At 29.3% G+C, this 18,957-nt stretch overlaps 1 protein-coding gene across 1 annotated transcript; it reads right to left on the bottom strand.

Annotated features, from left to right (window-relative positions):
- Positions 1-16,769: 16,769 nt before the first annotated feature.
- Positions 16,770-18,512, bottom strand: LOC105129277 (epidermis-specific secreted glycoprotein EP1-like). The gene is made up of 2 exons (XM_011031269.1): positions 18,460-18,512; positions 16,770-18,219 (listed from the first exon to the last, which is right to left on the bottom strand). The coding sequence occupies exon 2, from the start codon at positions 18,152-18,154 to the stop codon at positions 16,874-16,876; it is 1,281 nt and encodes a 426-aa protein (XP_011029571.1). The 5' UTR covers positions 18,155-18,219; positions 18,460-18,512; the 3' UTR covers positions 16,770-16,873.
- Between the last annotated feature and the right edge of the window lie 445 nt (positions 18,513-18,957).

Below are 18,957 nucleotides of genomic sequence, written 5' to 3'. Positions count from 1 at the left end.
AAGACTTTAGAGTAAATTCTACCTTCAAATCAGATTTCCTAGTCTATTTTGGACTTCTTCATTGTGACAAATCTGATTCTAACATATGTAGGATAGTAATTTTCAGATTTTTATTATTTTCTTCTTAGTCTTTGGATTATTATTACTTATTTGGGTCAATTGTAAGTGGGCTTCATGTAAGTCCACCTAAGGGGGGTCCATTAGGGTTTCTTTAAGTCTAGAGTTAGTATAAATAGAGACATAATCAAACATGTAAGGTTAGACAATTTAGATTAATAAAACTTCTTGTTTGCCGCACTTTGTGTGTGTGTTAGTGAGATAATCTCCCTTTCATGGTTCTCTAATGAACTGAAAAAATGATGTATCGAAGAACAATTGTCTTCGTGGCGTCATCTTTATACTTTTCATTCGCAAATCAATATACTTTGGGTGGGAGTTTTCCGTTTTCAATAGTGCTGGTGTCTAGGTACAAGTTATCTTTGTGTCACACCACTATCAAATTTGATTTACTTGGCTTTCCGGGAATTGGTGTCTTTGGGTGTGGATTGCGTGACCATGTGATCACGAAATTCGCATCATGATTAGTCATTTTCAGTACATAAGACTAACGATACCAATGACGTTTAGTGTGGATTGCGTGACCATGTGATCACGAAATTCGCATCATGATTAGTCATTTTCAGTACATAAGACTAACAATACCAATGACGTTTATTGGTATCAACATGAACATGAAGCGAATATATGAAAACAAACTTGATTAGCCGATCCTAAAAAATAAGGAAGCCTATTGATGTTAAGGTATATTGGCATTGGCATGTATATGAAAACTTGATTAGCTATCTAATAGAATGAAAACTAATGATACCAAGTAGATTGATATCATTATACCTTTGATTAACCATACTCGAGGTGATGGTGAATGATATCAAATTGGAATTGATATCAAAATTGATTAGTTGACCCGAGTTATAGGTGATTAATAGCATTATGATGTTAATGTTTGCGACAAGGATAAGAAAGATAATGAAATAATAAGGAACACATGATAAAAATGCCTTACTTTTCGGTTGGAAATGAAAATAAAAAGGGAATTTGATTATATTCTTTGTTGTAATAATTATTTATTAACTTTTCCACTAGTTTCTGTTTTGTTTGTTGCACTTTTCATGGCCATCACATTAACATCATAAATAGATTTATCTTATCTCTTTTGTTCATATAGATTAGATATATTATGTTAATTTTTGGGATGTAATGGTTTTTGTTTTAAGCATGAAAATATAATTAATGCTTCACTTTTGTTTCTAGACACATGAATCATAACTTATCCATATTTATTATGCATGCTAGATTCGATATAAATTATCCAATCTTATAATTAAAATGTGATATAATTAATTGGATGTTATATTGGATGAATTGAAATTTATAGTAATTGATTGATGTTTATTATGTTTAGGATGTTTGGATTAAAGAATTGAGAACATACATAGAAGTGAAATAGATTTATGTCAATAACTTGAAATATTCTAGTACAGGGGAAGCTCAACCGGAATTTTGGTAGAAACTGCGGTAGGGAAAATAAAAAAATTACAATATTTTGAAAATTAAAAATGTGTTTGTTCCAAGTATTGGAGCCGTTACAATCAATTTAATATTTTTTTATATCAAATAAATTTTTAAAACACATCTAAATACGGGTGCAAACTAAACAGCTTCTTCGAAGAGAAGCTATGGTAAACACAATGAATAGAGGTGAATATATATACAAAGTAAAATTCTTTTTTTTTTAATTTTCATGTTACAGAACACATCCTTAGGTAGTGTTTGACTTGAAAAAATTTAAATTATTTTTATTTTTTTCTTTAAATTAATATATTTTTGATATTTTTAGATCATTTTGATGTACTGATATCAAAAATAATTTTTTAAAAATAAAAAAATATTATTTTAATATATTTTAAAATAAAAAATATTTTAAATATAACCACTATCACACTTCCATGCATGTCTGAACAATACTTCAACAAAATAACTATTAAAGTCTCTTCACCGCAACAATAGTTAATTCAATACGTCTATGCTAGCAGTGTTGATTGCATTGTAATAATTGAGTTTGATGAACTATATTTTAGAGACATAATAATACAGTTAGAGACATAATAATACAGTTAGAACTATATTATAGGCTTTAGAGACATAATAATACTGTTAGAATATTTTAGGGATGCATGTATATAGATGTTGTCAAGAAAATTAATGAAGTGCGAAAATGGGAGCTGAAGCTGGAGGGGAGTGTTGGGATAATGCATGTTTGATTATTATTTTTTTATTATTTATTAATGAATTTGAGTAGTAGTTTGTGAAGAGGAAAGTGTTGGATTTTATTTCATTTTATTATTATTATTATTATTATTATTATTATTATTATTATTGGAATTGAGCACATGAGAGATGCCAATGGTTGCTGCTTCTTCTTCTTCTTCTTTTCTTTTTTTCTTTTTTACATTTGAAAATCATTAAACTAACCCCAATGGACTCTCGTTTTGCAACTTCTTTCAGAAATATCCTTCATGTTATAGCAATTCAAAAAATCGAGAATTCAAAATCAGAGGGTCTGTTGACCCTTCTCATTAAATCAAGTTACAAGGTCTTAGAAAAACACTATAGTTGCTGACCCATAAATACTGTTTATTGAAATAGTTTAAATTGTTTTGTCTCTTCATCTAAAAAAACTTAACATTAGCTATTAAGGACAATAAAATCTTTTCATAGGACTTATCTATCATTACTAAATAGATCAAGGAAAAATAAGTTTTTCTCTTATCTTAATTACATAGTAAAACAACCAAAATATCATTGGAAACAAAAAAAAACTTAAAACTAGCACTAAAGGGTAATTTTGTATCTTCATAATGGTTTTTTCAAATTTATAATGTCATTTAAGAGGCAATTTGATATTTTATCAAATATAAAAAGCAATAAATAATTAAAATATACAGTGAAACAACGAAAATGCTCTTAAAAGCAAAAAAATTAAAACTAGAGTCAATGGACTTTTTGGTCTTTTCACATTTTTTTTTTTGTTATTATTAATTTAGCTTAAGGGCAATTTGGTATTTGACTAAATAAAAAAACAAAAATGTTAGGTTTATAAAGCACCCTCCTTGACTCATGAGAGATCATTGAGCCCTTTGATTGACATGTGTGGTGCCTCTCCATATCTAAAAATACCCTTCTGCTATTTTATTGGAAGCGTTGCCACGTCTTCTTCCTTGTGGAATGGCGCGCGTTAGCTATAATGGTCTGGTTTGTTACTGGCGGACATTTTTTTTCTTTTCTCTCTAAACCCCCAAAAGTATAGTATGATCCTTTTTGTTATTGGTATTATAACTTCAATCCTTACTTTTTTGATTTCTAATTTTTGTTCTTGAATTTTTGCACTACAACATTTAATAGTTTTACTTATGACCATTTTTAGTTGGTGTAAGATTACCATATATCGGTAAAAAGTTTACCACAAATTTCACCAATGAAATATGTTCATCGAAATACCATTCATCGGTGATTCCATGTTTGATCGCTACTTCTGTCGGAAAAAAAAAACGATGGTTTTACAAATAAAAAATGTGTGCCAAAGGAAAAAAAAACATTCCCGATGAAATTATTATGTGTTTAACGATGTCGGTGATTGTGACATATACAGTAAATATTTTGCAACTCTCTATAAATTACCGATAAACTAATTCTATTTATATTAATGTTGGTGATTGTGGTATATGGAGTAAATATTTTGCAACTCTCTATAAAATACCGACGAACTAATTTTGTTTGGATTGATGTCGGTGATTGTGACATATGCAGTAAAAATTTTGCAACTCTCTATGAAATACCAATGGACTCATTTGATCTGTAAATCCATTAGTTAGAATTTAAAAATATTTTTAAAAATAAAATTGTGTAGAATAAATAATATAGAATAATAGTTTAAAAAAAACCAATTAAGCAAATAAAATTGTATAAAACATTAAAAATATAAAAATAAAGTTAAATGATATTCATCCAAATATTCATTATAATTTTAAAGTGTTTTTTAAAAAAATTGAACTAGAACAATGATGGAGCTAGAGGAGGAGGAGGAGGCTGGTTGTTCCTAAGACCATACGACCAAAAAAGAGGCACACACTTACCACCCATCTGTGATCTCATGTCCATGATGAGATGGAAAAAGTGTTCATAATCCACCGAGAGTTACTGATATTGTTGTTTCAAGGCCATGATCTCCTCAGACTAGGTGCTCGATATAAATTGAGAGCTCCCAACGATTGAGACATTACGAGCCGCCCGCAAGTTATCGGTCGTAGTGTTGGAGAGTTTGTACACCCTACTTTAATCAGGTGCACTAGATGATTTTGCCTCCATTCATAAATCCATATCAAAATCCAGGTGAGTTGAAGGATTGTCCCCATATCTCGCCCTCAGCCGGCTATTATATGTCTTCTAAAAATTAAAAAAGAAATCATCATATTTAATTCAAAAAAATAATAACTTACAAAATAAAATGGTTGAATGAACATACCACGAAGTGTTGAGCGTAGTTGTCAACAAACTATTGCACCTGCCTTAGGCGGTCTTCACTCCGCACATGCATTTCTACTAACAGCTCCATTGGGTTCGGCTCACGTCCAACAGACGTAGCCTGTAAGAAAGAAAATATTGCAAGTTAAATATATTTATAAATAACAACAAATTAATTAATGATAGATTTTATTAAAATTAATCTTACCATCTGCTTCGCATATATAATGAATGAAATGAAGCAGCCAGTGTGTGTGATCATCGAACCATGAATTTGTCAGTTCTAGTTATCGGCACCGGACTATGAGCGTCATGTGAACCGCTCAAATGTCATGTGCTAAATATACTATGGCCATATATCCTCCAGGATGTATGGCGGCTTGAAATTCCTCCAAACCGTCATGCAATTTCAGCCTTATAGACCGTTATCCCTAATGTATTTTTTAGCCTTTTTTTGTGCTTCATATCAAAAATCACACAACCTACTTCCATTAACAAATTTTATATGAGTTAATGACAATTTAGATTTTAAAATATAACTTTGTTTAAAAAAAATATCGTATTGTTTCCGATGTTATCTAGTTGCCACGTGATTCTCTCACACCCTCCTCACAACATTGTCATGCGCACTATCCCACTTAAATTTTTTTTGTGTATAAATAATTTATTAAAAATAAAAATAATAATTTATTAAAAATAAATAAAATTAAAAGTTAACACCAACCTCAAATCTTGAAAACCATGCATCGATATAAGATCTCTAATTAGGATATTTGGAAACCTGACTCCAATGAAAAAATAGAATCTACATCAACGATTTAAATATTGATGTTATTACTCAGGCAAACTCAATGTTCGTGAATTTGAAAATAAATAAAATTAATGAAATATTAATTAGCTATTCATAAATTATGTTATAAAAAAAAACTAAAATTGCAACAAACTTATATTAAAAGGTCGTCCTTCCAGTGTGCCTTGTATTTGCAGATAAATTGACTTCGCTATGAAGGCACACCGCCCCTACGTTGTGGAACAATGCTGGAAGGGGCAGCAGGTGCCTCTTCTTAATCAGCATATAAGGATAAGTCATCCTCATTGCTAGAATTATAGCTAGAGATTACAAGGAAAAAACAAGAGATGTTTTGAAAGAAGGAAAGCAAGAAAATGGATAAAACAAAAGAGCACAAAAAAATAAATTGAAAGGGCTCTCTGTGGGAGTTATATTATGATTTTTCTGACGGAATCACCAATGGACTATTAAATAATATTATTTTTAATTATTCTATCAATCATGTCATCGATGAATTCACTTTAAAATTTTGAATTTCATACAAAAAATTTTAAATAACCCTAAAACATTTTCACAATCCATCGATAAGTACATGCTATCAGAGATATATTAATTACCCGTGCTTTGGAAATCACATTCGATCAGTGCGTTCGTCAGTAATTATGGACTGTACCAACATAGGAGGCGAGTAATTCATGAACGATCATCCATAATTTCTATTAAACTTCTATAAAATAATAATGACAATATGTATTAATTAACTACGTTAAGTAAATAAATTTGAAAAAAATTTTTGGTTTAACTCAAGATTACCAATTACTAATTATTGGTTTAACTAATTAAAACTTCTCTTAAATATTCATTATCAATTACCAATTACTAATTATCAACGTCCATAAAAATTTATATACATGAATTTACAGAAATTACAATTTCACAAAAACATTGATAAAAATTAAAACGGACCTGTTAATCAAGCAATTATTTATTTCATCCCAACATATCTAATTCGATAATTTGACATAAGTTTTAACAATTTACAAATAAATATAATTTTATAAAATCTAAACAAATCATAACAAGTACAAAATTATACATTCACACTACAAGTTTGTTTGAGAAAAAACAATAAAACATGTACATACCCTAACAAAATACATATAATAAAAATAAAATTAAATAATAATAAAATTGACATTTAATATTAAAATTAAAAAAGATAGATTTACTTAAAAAAAATGTCAAAATCCACAATAAATCAGAATATGGATGTTGTGACTGCAAAAAATAAATAACGATGATTTGTGTTGAGAAATGAGGGATGTTTTGGGTGGTGGTTACTTGTAGTTTAGGAGGGGAGAGTTTGTTTGGATGCAGGGATGGGGAATAAGAAGGGTAAATAGGAGAGGGGAGGGTTGACAGCTTGGTGATATATTAACTTTTACCAATAAAATCACCGATGAAAATATTTCATCAGTGATTCCATTGACAATTTTGACGGTGAAGGGGTCACATCACTGTATGGAGATCCCGATGGTAATTTTGTCGATAAAATCGCCTACAAAATCTTCCACGTCAACAAACTATTTTTTTCTTCAAAACTCTATATATTCCATCTATTATTTACCGACAGACGTATTCTATCGGTATATACCGACTGATTTACATCCATTGGTAATTATCACTGCAAATTACTAACAAAAAATTTCATCGGTAATTCTATTGGTTTTAGTTGAATTTCTGGTAGTGTTTATAAAAATTTTATTTTTTTTAATTCAATCCATAAATTCTTATTTGACATAAATTATTTATTTTCAAGTTGATCCTTATTCTTTTGAATTTTTTTTCTTTGGCCATTTTGTAGAAGTTTATTCGTTTCATATTTCATCCATTAATTCAAATTTATGGTATTATGTTTTTTAATTTGGTTCTCATTGTTTTGATTTCTAACTTTTTTCACCCTTCAATCCAATATTTTTTTTTTATTTCAATTTTGATCTTCATTCTTGTAATTGTTATTTTTTTAAATCATTTTGTATAATTTAATTAGTTTTTGGGAATTGAGCTTATGTTTGTTTCAAATAGGATGCTTTAGGTCTAATGATGCTATTCACATGTTTGAAAAATTAACACGATTTGATTTTTTAAAAAAAATAGGTTTTGTAATTCTCTTTATTTTTTAATTGGTTATTCAAATTTCATAATGTAAGCTATGAGTGTGGTGAGATATCCTAGGTTAGCTTAATCCTGATTCCCAGGGTTATAGATTTGTTATACTAACTCAAATTGACTATGACTGATTTTTTAGGTATTTTTTACCCTATTTTGTTATTCTGTATTTAATGATTTTTGTTTAATGAGTTGTGAATTGAGTTGTATTATTTGTTTTTTTTTAGAAAAACTATGTTTTTTCTAGGTTATCCTGATCACTTTTTTTTTAAATTTGATCCATTTATTATTATTTTTTATTTTTTTTATTCTAATTAAAATAAAAACAACTTATTTAATTTATTCGGGTCTATAACCTGAGCCGCATATTTTTCTTCCTTATTAAAAAAATACACTTGCGGCACAAGAACATTATTTTTTGTGCAAAATATAAAATGGCCTGCAGTGAAGTGCTGGCACCGAACATAGCTAACACTATATTAAATCTCTTAATATAATTATAAAGGTGGTGGAAGTGAAAGCATAAATACAATAAAAAAATAGTAAAAAAACAAATTTAATGAGCGAAAAGGGCTGCAATCTTAAACTTTAAATTCAAAGTTTATTTCTCTAGATTTCTAAAGAAAATAAATTTTGCCTTCTAAAGATGTTTAAAATATCTTTAAATAGATCACGAAACCAACCTATACTAGATAATAAAATCATAATCCTAAAATGTAATGAAGAAAATAACATAAAATGAAAAATAACACAAGAAATTCAAAGAAATTAAGGAAAATTGGCCTAACATGATTTCCTGAGACTTATTTCAGGAAATCAGTGTAGTGGATGAACAAGCAAAGCGGGTTCTTAGTGAAACCAAGCTTCGGGAATTTTCTGTAAAAAATCAAGTCTAATTCAATAATTAAATAAAAAATCATGTCATCTTCTAAGCATTATACTGGTCACGATCAGATATAATTTTTTTGGACATACCCATGACTCACTAATTTATAAAATATTTACTAGATTATCTATGTATGTTGTTATCCTTCAATTTTAAGCTACTCGGCTGCATCAAATGTATTTTTATGATATATTAATTCCCTCACAATCTGATAGTACGTCTTTACGGTAAATTAATATGTTAATTTTTCCCTAACGGAGCGTATCAGGTTCTTAGCTGCACACATGGTCTAGTTTGATGCAACACGTCGTTCAACGCAAAAGAAATGTTATATTACTTCCTAATCTCAAATGTATATCATTTTTATAATATTTTTGAACTTTTTTTTTTAGAGGGGTGGAGCATTTATATACCGTGTCCACATTTTAACTGTTGTATATTAAAGGATAGGCCGCCCTCCTCATCCTCATCGTCATCAACTACTCATTCCAACATTCCAACGTCGTAGACATCACTCTGGTTCCGATGGATCGCTTAAATTAATTTCAGAAAAATAAGTTCAACAGTGGACCTTACGTGTAAGCAAAGACTTTCAAACACAGTGGGTAGCAAGTGGCTAGCATTCAACAAGTCGACTATTGAGAATTTTCATTGTCAAACAGACAAATGGATAGATAAAAGCTCTCAAAGCTGAAAACTATCCTCGCCTCCCCTATATATTGTTCCATCTCCTTCCCTTAATCCATCGCATCGCAAGAGAAAGGAAAGATGACAGATGTTTGCCCTGGTAAGCGATTGATTATTTTAATGTGCTTATTTATATATACAACAGTGCATGAGAACCATGCCAATGAGTTTATATATATATATATATAATTTAACCATTCTTTTTGATACATTTAACTATAATTCTTGTTAACCTTAGATGCGGGAAAGAGCTCGTGGCCGGAGCTAGTGGGAATAAACGGAGAAGTGGCAGCAAAAATCATCGTAAGAGAGAATCCCAAGGTTGGTGCTGGGATTGTGAAGGAAGGAATGATGGTGACCATGGATTTCCGTTGCGACAGGGTCCGAGTCTGGGTTGATAAATATGGAATTGTGAAAGATATTCCACATATTGGTTGATGAGCAGACGAAATATTTTGTTGTTTAAGCTATACTGATATATATACGTGAAAGGTTCATCATGAAGATTGTACCAAATAACCAGCATATGTAATCATGCTATTTAAACAAATTAATCTTCAATAAAATGGTTTGTCTGTTGTAAGAGAATCTTATATTATTTTTATATCATCTTTAAAGTATTTTATTATTATAATTCCAAATAATAAAGTCCCAGAACGTGTCCACAATGAAATAATATGACAATAAATTTTATGAAGTGCATCTAGCCATTCTGCTAGTTTTGTTGGGGTTCCTTTCGCTTGTAGTCATGCTGGTTTCGTTGAATAAGAGCTGAAATATTTTGCCGCAATGACTGAGGTATATGACATTAAACCAGGAATATAGCAACAAAATTGCATGAAGTAACTTTTAGGCCATGCTGGTTTGTTTGAAGAAGCAGAAAATTTGATAGAGAACGCAGATTGGAGAGATGACCCATCTTGGTGCTTGTATAGCCAGTTCACGCTCTACTATTGCAGAGAGCATTGCAAAGAAAGTAATGGAATTGAAACCTGACCACCCCTTAAGCTATGTTTATTTAATTAACTAATGTCTACAGAGTGGTTGGCCGATGGGATGATGCTGTTAAAATTCGGAATTTAATGACGAAAAAATGTGTTGGCAAAATGACAGGCAGGAGTTGTATCTCTGTAAAGCATCTTAGCAATTTTCAAGTGTAAATCATCTTGGCAATTTTCAAGGCTGAAGAAAAGCTTCAAGTTCTCAAGATATCCACAGAGCCCAATTATCTCAGGAATCTAGCAAAAGTTTCGAAGAGCCCAATTAACTATAAAAAATTTCATTTATGAGTTTTCTTTATACATACAAGATAAAGACAAGATGGTATGTCGCATGCTGTTATAGATTTTTATAAAATAAATATATTTAATAATATTATAATTATGAATCAGCGTTAAATAAATAATAAAAATTAGAGGTATGATTAAGTAATATTTCATTATAGAAAAAAAAGTTGTATTGATGATAAAAAAAAATTAAACACTGAATAAAATAATTTGTAGCAATTCATAGTATTTTGTGAGAAAAGATATAATAATTTTCTCATATGATTTATCTTTTCTATTAATAAAAAAAATATTACAAAGCTAAATTCAATCAATTTAATATTAAAAAAATCAACAAAGATAATTTTAGAAGGAAAAAAAACCCATAAGAAAAAAATATTGTAGCAATTAACAATATTTTGTGAGGAAAACTACAATGTTTTCCCCAATAAAATCAGAAAAGATAATTTTTAAAAAAATAATAAAAAAATTATTTAGAGAAATATTGTAGTAATCCACAACGTTTTGTAAAAAAAAACTACAACCCTTTTCCCATATGATTTAGCTTTATTTTAATTATAATTCTTAATCAACTCAATATTCAAAAAAATAAATTGACAAAGATAATTTTTAAAAAAATCAGAAAAAAAATCATGTAAGAACACACTATAGCAAATCACAGTGTTTTAAAAAAAAATTACAAATTTAAATTCTCAATCACCTCAATATTAAAAAAATAAAATCAAAGATAATTTTAGAAAAAAATATAACAAAAAAATTAAAAAAACCATATTGGGAACACTGTAGCAATTTACAGTGTTTTGTGATGAAAGCTATAATGCTTCCCCACATAATTTAGCCTTTTTTTGTAATTACTTGTAATTTTATTTTTCTATTAGCTTAATATTAAAAAAATAAAATTGATAAAGGAAAAAAAACTCATATGGGAAGACACTACAACAATCCATAGTGTTTAATGAGAAAAGTTACAGTGTTTCCCCCCACATGATCAAGATTTACTACAAAGTTAAATTTTAACCAGTTCGATATTAAAAAAAATAAAATTGATAAAGATAATTTTAGAAAAAAAATATTACAAAAAAGAAAACATAAAAGAAACAGGAAACAAACCATATGAGAAAAAACTTTAGCAATCCATAGTGTTTTGTAAGAAAAGTCATAGCATTTTCCCTGCATGATTTAACCTTACTTGTATTTACTTGTAATTGTAATTTTTAATCAACTCAATATTTAAAAAATAAAATTAACAGAGATAATTTTAGCAAAAAACCTAAAAAACCACGTATGAAAAAACATTGTAACAATCCACGGTAATTTGCAAGGAAAGCTATAGTGTTTTCCCCACATATTGTAAATATAATTTTTAACTAGTTTAATATTAAAAAATAAAATCGACAGAGATAATTTAGAAAAAAAACATGTGGAGAAACAGTAAAGCAATCAAAAATGTTTTATATATAGAAATTACAAAATTAAATTCTCAATCAATTCAATATTAAAAAAATAAAATCGAAAAATATAATTTTGAAAAATAAAAAACATAAAATAGAAAAACTATGTAGGAAAATACCGTAGCAATCCACAATATTTTAAAGAAAAAAATTACAAAGTTAAATTTTTAACTAGTTTAATATTTAAAAAGTAAAATTGACAGATAATTTTGGGGGAAAAAAGAAAAAAAAAGAAAATATTATAGGAAAAAAAAAGTATTGTAGTAATTCACAGTAATATGTGAGGAAAGATATAATACTTTCCCCACTTGTTTTAGCTTTATGTATAATAAAATAGAAAAATCATGTAGGAAAACACTGTAACAATGAAAAATAAAAAACATAAAATAGAAAAACTATGTAGGAAAATACCGTAGCAATCCACAATATTTTAAAGAAAAAAATTACAAAGTTAAATTTTTAACTAGTTTAATATTTAAAAAGTAAAATTGACAGATAATTTTGGGGGAAAAAAGAAAAAAAAAGAAAATATTATAGGAAAAAAAAAGTATTGTAGTAATTCACAGTAATATGTGAGGAAAGATATAATACTTTCCCCACTTGTTTTAGCTTTATGTATAATAAAATAGAAAAATCATGTAGGAAAACACTGTAACAATCTATAATATTTTAAAAGAAAAAAATTACAAAGCTAAATTTTTAACTAACTCTATATTAAAAAATAAAAATTAACAAAGATAATTTTAAAAAAAAAATAAAAAAAGAGAAAAACACTGTAGCAATTCACAATAACATGTGAGGAAAGCTACAATATTTTTTCCATATATTTTAACTTTATGTATAATGGTTTTTTATCTGAAACTATTGTTTTTAACTATATGAGATAAACAATAACAAGGTCATGTTCAATTAAAAATAAAAACATCTCACCAAACTTCTAAACTGGAACAACTTGGGTTACCCTAGCAAATAGATAAACCATTTTAACCCTATAAAAAGGCAAAAAGAAAAGAAATAAATTGCAAAACTTCATTTTTAATTACATCAATATTTCAAAAAATAAAACAAACAAATTTAAAAAAAAAAGTGAAAAAAACAAGAAAAATAAAAAAGTGACAAAAAAGGAAGGACAATGCAATGGATGTGGGTGAATAGTGAATTCCCCAAACCCTTTAGCTTTTGTGTGTATATGTGCGCACGCGTAAAGTAATCCTCCTACAAGATATAGATCACTATTTGTTGTAATAATTAAAGTACAAAACTCGCCTTGCAAGAAAAATCCATGGCTGAGGTAATGGGGGCAAGATTGTATTTTTACCATGATACAATTATCTTTAAAATATTATGTAGGGTTAGATTTGTCTATTTTTTTATGCATGGTAAAATCACTACTTTAACTTTGGATTAAAAAATTCTCATGCTTTAGGCTCAGGGGTGTTTAAATACTTTTTTTTTTCTTAAAAATAGTGAAATTACTTTGATGTTCTCAGAGGGGCAAAAAAACTCTCTCATAATGGTGTTTTGGTCATTTTGCATTGATTTTGTTGTAATTTTAGAGTTTGATCAGGGGTGTTATTATAATTATCATATATTAGATATTAAAAAAACATATTGATGTGTGTGGAGTTCGTGTTAGCATGTGGGCGGCCCTTATATTATTCTAGTGATACGTGGAAGGTCGTCCAATTACCAAACACTGACTTTATAGGCAGAATTTAAAAGGTCTCGACGTCTCCAATCACATGAGGTGGCATGTGTGCCACCATTCACAATGGTTTGACGTTGGCGACTATTTCTTTTTCCCCCCTTTTTCTTTATCTCCCTACCTAGATTTTTGCAACAACCCTAAACAATTCAAGAACAACCTTTTACTTTGTTGGTTCTTCAAATTTAGTCCATTTTCTTTTTATTTGGATTTTTTATTGAATAATCTATAAAATTGGTTTGCCTTTTCAATTCTATCCTTCTTAGATTTTTTTTATCTTTTAAATTTGGTCCCCATTTTGTTGATTGCTAGTTTTTTTTTTTGAGTCATTTTTTAAATTGATTTTTTTTTTTGTTTTCACCTTTCTTTATTTTTTTCCTATCAAACTTAATACATGTTCTTTTAATGACTAATTTTTTGGCCTTGACAAGTTGTATTTAGACATTTTAAATACTTACTGATGGACTCTAAGTGTAAATATCGATGAATTTTTATTAGTAAAATTGTTAAATCTAAGTAGTGATAATTACCATCTCTTTATTAATAATATTCTGATTTAGATATTTTAGCTTTTAGTGTGTCTGTTATGTCAAATTATATTTATTCATAACATTATAGTCATTGATCATCTAAATAAGATTTGAAACTTTTTTCAAATCTCATTCCACCTTACACAAGAATTTAACAATTAATATTATTTGAGAACATGTAGAATATTTTTTCTAATTCAATGTATGCTCATTTGTTATCTTTACCAAGATAACGTTTAATATGATCAAAACACAACACTTCCTATATAAGATAACTTAATGACATCAAGTATAAAAATCATTTACACAATCGTCACGTGAGCTTTTTCATGAACACATATGATATCTCCATATGGAATTGTCATGTGGATCAGTTCAGTATACACGTCATCTGATAAGCACTTACATATTAATTATAAGTATCCCTCATACCTCAGTTTATGAGATTAGCTACTTACTTTTATAAATAAAAGAACATAATATATACTAAACTCAACAGTTCTAAGAAATATTCATTATTAAAAGAGTATTAACCAAGAATATTTAGAAACAATATGTTGATAAAATATGAATCCTATAATTGTAACTCTTTATAATTTTATTTGCATGATATATATTTTTTTCATGAAGTTTAACTTTACTTTAGATTCACTTATCAAACATTAAATTCATAAATTAAATATTAAAGTTAAGTAATGTTTTTATTTAATAAATTAAATATATTCTACATAAATAAAATAATATAACGTATAACCAACTTATTAGTACCACGACATATAAACATTAACTTCATAAATTAAATATTAAAGTGAAGCTTTGGTGCTTATGCATGGCTTTCTTGACGGAAATTCAGTCATTCAAAGGAAAAACAGAGAGGAATTAGTCTCTTGTATGACAGCTTGCAACCTGCAGAAGTTCAGAAATGGTATTTGTAAAGTTAACTTTGGTCAAACAGTAAACTTTTGGTCCATGTTGTTGCCTTTAAACAACTCTGTATGACTTGCTACTCATTTGACAATTGGCCTCTGCTTGCCTCTTTCCTTCCTCTTTTAGATTGAAGCCATGTTGTAAAGGAAAATAATGAAAACAACCCGTGTAATAATTGATCGAAGGTATAATTACGATGTGTATCATGTTCTGTTCTATTTTTAATTGTTACCTTAAAATAATTATTGATTTGCATGTAGCTTTCAGACCATATATTAATAGTTAACGAGTTTAATATATGCTCTAGTTTGATTTTTTAATTTTGTTATATTTATCCTTGTAATTTCAATTTGCTCATGGCCAACTTCTTATTTAAAAGTTTTAGTCATGATTATTCCTCCATCTCACCTAGATTTATTAACGGTTGTGGTTCAAAGTATTATTTTTAGAAATATATTAATATAAAAAAATTATTTTTTATTGATATATCAAAAAAAATTCAAAATATAAAAAAAAATTAATTTTAAATAAAAAAATCAAAATTTAATTAAAGCAACATGATTTACACTGAGTTACAAACATGCTTATAAAAATGGATGCCTTATATCAATAAGTTATAGCTAAATAATCAATTTAGGTAAAAAAACAAAAGGAAAATAAAAAAGGAAAAAATCCAAAATGAAATTTCAGTTAAAAAAAAAGCATGGAGTGATTCCAAGCTATAGCTTTTTAACAACAAATTACCAACTAATAATTTTTCTAATAATTCCAACTCCCTCCTGCCTATAATAGTTTCCCAACTGATCGTTTGACTTATAGCTTCTCTTGGAAAAATTGTAAATCTCCCTCTCAATACACCATCGAGGCACCACATTACACTTTCTAGCTCGAGATTTCTAGCACTATAGACAATGTAGGCACATCTTTTTGGATATGCTCAGAATTAGGGATAACATGATACCCAAATATCTTACCAAACATAGTCACAACCTTATCTTATAGTCACAACCTTATCTTTTGAAAACGAACTTGAAAGCTCCTAGAAAAAACCAAAAAATATATTAAAAAAAATAAAAAATCTAGAAAAAAAATTAAAATTTTAATTAAAAAACCAAAAATATAAAACTAACATGTGAAATCTAAAATGTTTGATAAGAACTCTAAAATGAAAAGGATTTAAAAAATATATTAGAACATCGATGAAACCAGTTTAGAGAAATTATATAGAACAAAATTGTTTATCTTTATACAAAAAAATAACAAAAGCATTATACACATACACATGGTAGAATCTTGCAGTTGCTTCTAACTAAAAAAAGAATTAATTAAACAAATTATGATTATTTTCTTAGTCCTCTAAAACTACCGGTATCATAGTAGAAATTTAATTTAAAATGATGAATAATTGATATTAGACTTGAGCCCGTTGCTAATTATGAAAATGATACAAGTGATCGAGACACCACTCATTCTAATTGGGCTTATAAGGGATCCATTGGATCTTCCTTAATTAGTTTCCTTTATAAAACATAAAATATATGAGATAATAAAAGAAACATGCCTCATGTATGTTTTTCAAATAAATACAAAAATTACTTGGTATTTAAAAAAGATTTTTTTTTTATATATATATATATATTCTAGACAGAATTACAATTTTATTTGAAGTTTGCCTTATCGCTTCATATTACTTATAAAGATTGTTTTATTTTTTCTTTTTAACGAATTTGGATAGATCATATGTTGAAAATATGATCTATAAGAACAAGAAGACACGCGAGCTCAATTGGTTATAGGGAATAATGCCACTTTATTATTATACTGGACGGCTTAAAAGTCTTGGAAGTGTCACCAAAAAGGCTTAACGTTTTGGTGCCTTTATGTAACCTACATGTGTAGAATTTGAAACCTTGGTTAGGGTTTGGAGATCATAAGCAATCGTACACTTGGATGTCTCCTTGTTGTAGAAGTACCCCAAACCCTTACAGTCACTTGAACATTTTTTTCCACAGCCATCCTCCTTCACTGCTACGCTCCCACTCGCATACTTGCTCATGGAATGATCAACGCCTTCTAATTTATAGTAGTAAAAATCTTTAGAACCACAGGCGGGTGGCTTTACAGGTTCGCAATTCTTGCTCCAGCCCAGAAGACCACTTGGTAATGGGCAAGCAACACATTGGCTGTCTTCACACAACCCAACCTTACCACATCTCTCTGGTAACTGGCACTCACGCTCTGGAAAACCATCCCTGGAGAAGAGATTGAAGCTCACATCCCATGCCATGTAGTCCACCTTATTGTTGTAAGAGTAGATCCTTAGGTTCCCATCTATCCCAATTCTAAGAAATGACAACGTAGCATTGAATTTAGGTCTGGCGTGTACGCTCCAACCCCCAGAAGATAAATCCAGACTCACCTCGCTGGCCGAATTGTCATAAGGATCTGGGTACCAATTCAGAGTCGCATTTTGTAGACGATCTTGGCGTGTATCGAACGTGTAATAGAAATATTGTTTAGGAGAGTTCGGACTCTTATAGTACATCACCAATCTTTTGGATTCCATGACCAGGCTATAGGCGCCATCAGAGTTCTCCTTCTGTGAGGCCCGACTCACAAGTCTAGTCGCACCTCCAACCCGAAGAGATTGGCCCACCAAGAGAGTATCAGTAGGAGAGTCAAAGCTTTGCCAGATAAAGTTACCCTTAGAATCATGAAGCACCATGTTACCATTGGGTAGCACTTCAAACCCAGCAACACCTTTATTGGCAGTGTTGGTTTGCCAAGCAACCCTGCCATCAGCATCGGCTAAGACAAGGTTTCCATCCTTTCCAAAGGTAAGAGTGGCATTTTCGCGAACTGGGTTGCCTCGGTTGGCTTCCCAAACCCAGCGCCTTGTTGATTCTGACCTCCTAGTACCCATAAGTAGAGCTAGAGTGTATGCATTAGAGGTGGTGTTATAAAACATAAGTTGGAATGGGGAAGTGACTAGGGGAAGTGGACGATAATCTGGAGCATACTCACTACTGTAGAAGCCAAACTCTCCTTCATTGACATACTGAAATGTTGAAGAAGGAGGAACAGTAGAGTGGGCAATGAAGAATATTGATAGGAACAGACATAGAGAAAACAATTTTGACATACTTAAATTTCGGCTTGCTGGGTAGCTGTAGATAGCGTGGATATTTTATCAGGGCAGAAGGATCCCTTTTATAAGCAGATAAAGATAGCATTAGCTCCTTGTGACAGAGATACTTACAACCTCTCTTTCCAAAAGTAAATTATATAAATTCAACAGACAGTTTATGTCTTTTGTATTTTAGATAAGCTTAGCCAAATTAATTTCACCGATAAGTTTTCGGTTAAAATCGCTTTTTCTAAACAGGAAAAAAAAAAGAGCTAGAAAAAGGAAATTATGAAAGTACTCCATTTTTATCATGAATTTACCTGGTTTGTGTGAGGTTGGGGCTTTGTGCCTATGGTTGATCGCCTTCTAATGGAAATTCGGCTGTTCAAAGAAAATAAAAGAGAAGATGTGAGATGTCTCTCTCATGACAGATTGCTTGCAAGCTGGAAGAGATCCGAAACATTATTCTCAAGGATGGATTCAAATTGAATTTGGTCAAAGTGACGGCTAACTTTTGGTCCATATGGACGCTTTTAAACAGTTCTCCCCTTCAAAATATCTTGGATTCCAGCGCGTGTAAAGGATAAAAAAATAAAACAAAACAAGAAAAGAGTCTGCTTCTTTGATCAAGTTGTTTGGCCATTCACGACCAAGAAATTAAGGAATGATGTGTGCATGTGTATTTGGTAACGTGCAATATTTTTTTTTAAAAAAGGTATTTTTTAATTAAAAATTTATTAAAATATTATTTTAATATTATTTTATTAAAATAATAAAAATACATTTAAAAATACAAATTTAATATTATTTTAGACTAG

The sequence above is a fragment of the Populus euphratica genome, unplaced genomic scaffold (genome assembly GCF_000495115.2).
Source record: "Populus euphratica unplaced genomic scaffold, PopEup_1.0 scaffold86.1, whole genome shotgun sequence".
NCBI lineage: Eukaryota > Viridiplantae > Streptophyta > Magnoliopsida > Malpighiales > Salicaceae > Populus > Populus euphratica.
The sequence above is the reverse complement of the archived record's forward strand: the minus strand, read 5'-3'. Positions and strand labels throughout refer to the sequence as shown.